Source organism: Dichomitus squalens (assembly GCF_000275845.1).
Source record: "Dichomitus squalens LYAD-421 SS1 unplaced genomic scaffold DICSQscaffold_438, whole genome shotgun sequence".
NCBI classification, from domain to species: Eukaryota; Fungi; Basidiomycota; class Agaricomycetes; order Polyporales; family Polyporaceae; genus Dichomitus; species Dichomitus squalens.
In genome coordinates, this window is record NW_006767320.1 from 1 (window position 1) to 2,242 (window position 2,242).

The 2,242-nt window shown below is 58.1% G+C and overlaps 1 protein-coding gene across 1 annotated transcript; it reads left to right on the plus strand.

Annotated features, from left to right (window-relative positions):
* Nucleotides 1-729: 729 nt before the first annotated feature.
* Nucleotides 730-1,453, plus strand: DICSQDRAFT_176121 (uncharacterized protein; the record flags this gene model as incomplete). Its single annotated transcript, XM_007371895.1, has 2 exons — nucleotides 730-1,375; nucleotides 1,428-1,453. 2 exons carry the CDS (start codon nucleotides 730-732, stop codon nucleotides 1,451-1,453), a joined length of 672 nt encoding a protein of 223 aa, XP_007371957.1.
* Between the last annotated feature and the right edge of the window lie 789 nt (nucleotides 1,454-2,242).

A 2,242-nucleotide genomic window follows, 5' to 3' on the forward strand; every position in this document is an offset into this window, starting at 1 on the left:
CGCTCCGCATAGCGCCCATGACACCCTCTGCCTGCCTTTCTCCAACCGTACGGACCGGGACTCTCACCTCTCAGCGCCAACAACACCTCGGAATCCGCCGTTCCCCCCTCCAAGCCCACCAGCGCTCCATACAGCACCCTTTTCCAGCAGCACCACGATGTTCGCCACGTGCAGCCTCACGTCGGCATCCAGGTTCCTGGCGCTCTGTCTAAGCGTCTACATACCCCCGGCAATGCACTGCCACCACGCTCCCTCCCTCATGGCCTCACGATCGTTAGATTAGATAAGGATCACCCCACAGTAGTTAGTACGACATACACCCCTCTGACTCGTGCCTAGTACTTAAGCCCTCAAGCCTCTGGTCGTGCCAAATACGTACAAATAGCTACATGGTCTGTGCACCGGTCTACAGGTATATAGAGTAGAGCCCTTTAGCCCCTAGTCCCCATCTCGACCTCTTACGTCACTGGGGACTAGGTGAGTTACTATCTGTATCTTCGTACTTGTCAATATACTTACGTCACTGGGGACTAGCCTGTGCCTGCGTGCCGCTACGTCTTGCTGGTAGGTTTGTGCCTCCGTGCCGCCCCGGCCCTTTCGACCCTGGGTTCGGTTCCCTGGTACGTCGGTGCCGTACCGTGCGAGACCCCTCTGTCCGCACCGTCGCCCGCCCTCTGCCTTGTATATTCCCTCTCTCTCCCTCTCCTCCTACGTCTTCAGTCTTACGCTATGCTCGACTCGGCGCCGATCGCTGAGCCTCGGGCCGTCGCGCCTAGTCTCCGCGACAACCAGCTCGCTCGCAAGTACGCGCTGTTGGCTCCGAAAGGCAAGGCGACCGCTTTGAACATATTGGAGGTGGCTCGCTGGCACGGGAACCAGGACTCCGAAATGCGTACGAGCCTCGACCACAAAGAGCGTGTCACCTGGATGAAGCATAATTGGGAGAAACACGCGCCTCCTCCGGGAGGCCACTCGATGTGGAGTCCCACTGCCCTCGTCATGGAGGAATATGTGAGGTCGCACGCGAGTCCTCATATCATGGACACCGTCCCTGAGAATGGAGTGATTTTGCCGCCCTCGCCCCCCTCCTTCGTGGATACGCGCTCCCCTACCCCCAGCCCTTATTCCTGGAACACCCCTCGCCACTCTTTAGAGGCTGCTATCAGTCGCAAACGGGCCTCGTACGATGCGCAGGCGTCCTTCGGACCGCACGTCGATCACGGCGGAGGATCTATGGAGCTCGATTCTCGGCGGAGTAGCGACAATTACAAGAGCTCGAGGCATGGAGGCGGAGACTCGGCCTATAGCTCCTTGTACATCATCACTTCCAGAGGCGCCTCCCCGAACAGCAGCCGCAAGCGATTGCGAGATTTTGGTAGATGGCTAACCCCGCGCGGCAGCGATGAGGCACTTTCATCCACCTGCAGCTCGATTTGGAGACCGGTGGTCATAGCGCCTCAGACGATGGGGCTCACTTCGGGCATCAGAAGATGGCCACAGTACGACCGCATAGCCGGTCAGCCAGTCTCCACCAGCCTGTCTCCAGCCCGACTCTTTGGGCGAACGGCACGACACGTGCAGATACCTCAGATGTGTCTACGACCGTGACCCAAAGTAGCACTGTCTTTCCCACCCCCGCAGAGACACGACTTGAGGCTACACTGGTCCCTTTTAAGGCGCTGGCAACGTTGCCACGTCGTGGACGTAGGAGGTCGCTTCCTTCATCGAGTGACATCTTTGCGCGGGAAAGGGAGAGACATGGGCGTTTGGCGGATGAGCAGAAGGAGCGTGAAGAGTACGAAGTCCAAGCGCAGTAAGCAGTTGCTGGTGTCACAGCGAACGCGCGTTGTACGGTGCTGACGATCTACTAGAGTCCTGGAAGATACCATTTCCCAGAACTACTGTATGCACCACCTTTTACGACGTGTCTGTACGAGCGTCCGGGAGTACGACTCTGTGCAGGCGGGCTATCCGCCATCCTCGGGATGCCGTATTTCAAGATACCTCCTGATGTCCTCCACGATTTCCTCCACGATCCCTCTGTGGTCACGGGTAAAACGTGGCGAGCGCTGAGATGAAGACCTCGCACGTAAGGCCGAGGGAGTCTCCGTCGTTCTGAAGCAATTCGAGCATCCAGGCTGGCGCCAAGAAGGATTACAACGAAGCGTTGGCCCATACGTCGTTGGTATACCCTGAGGTACGTCGGCCATCATCACTTCCGCATGATATCGTTGCTGACGTC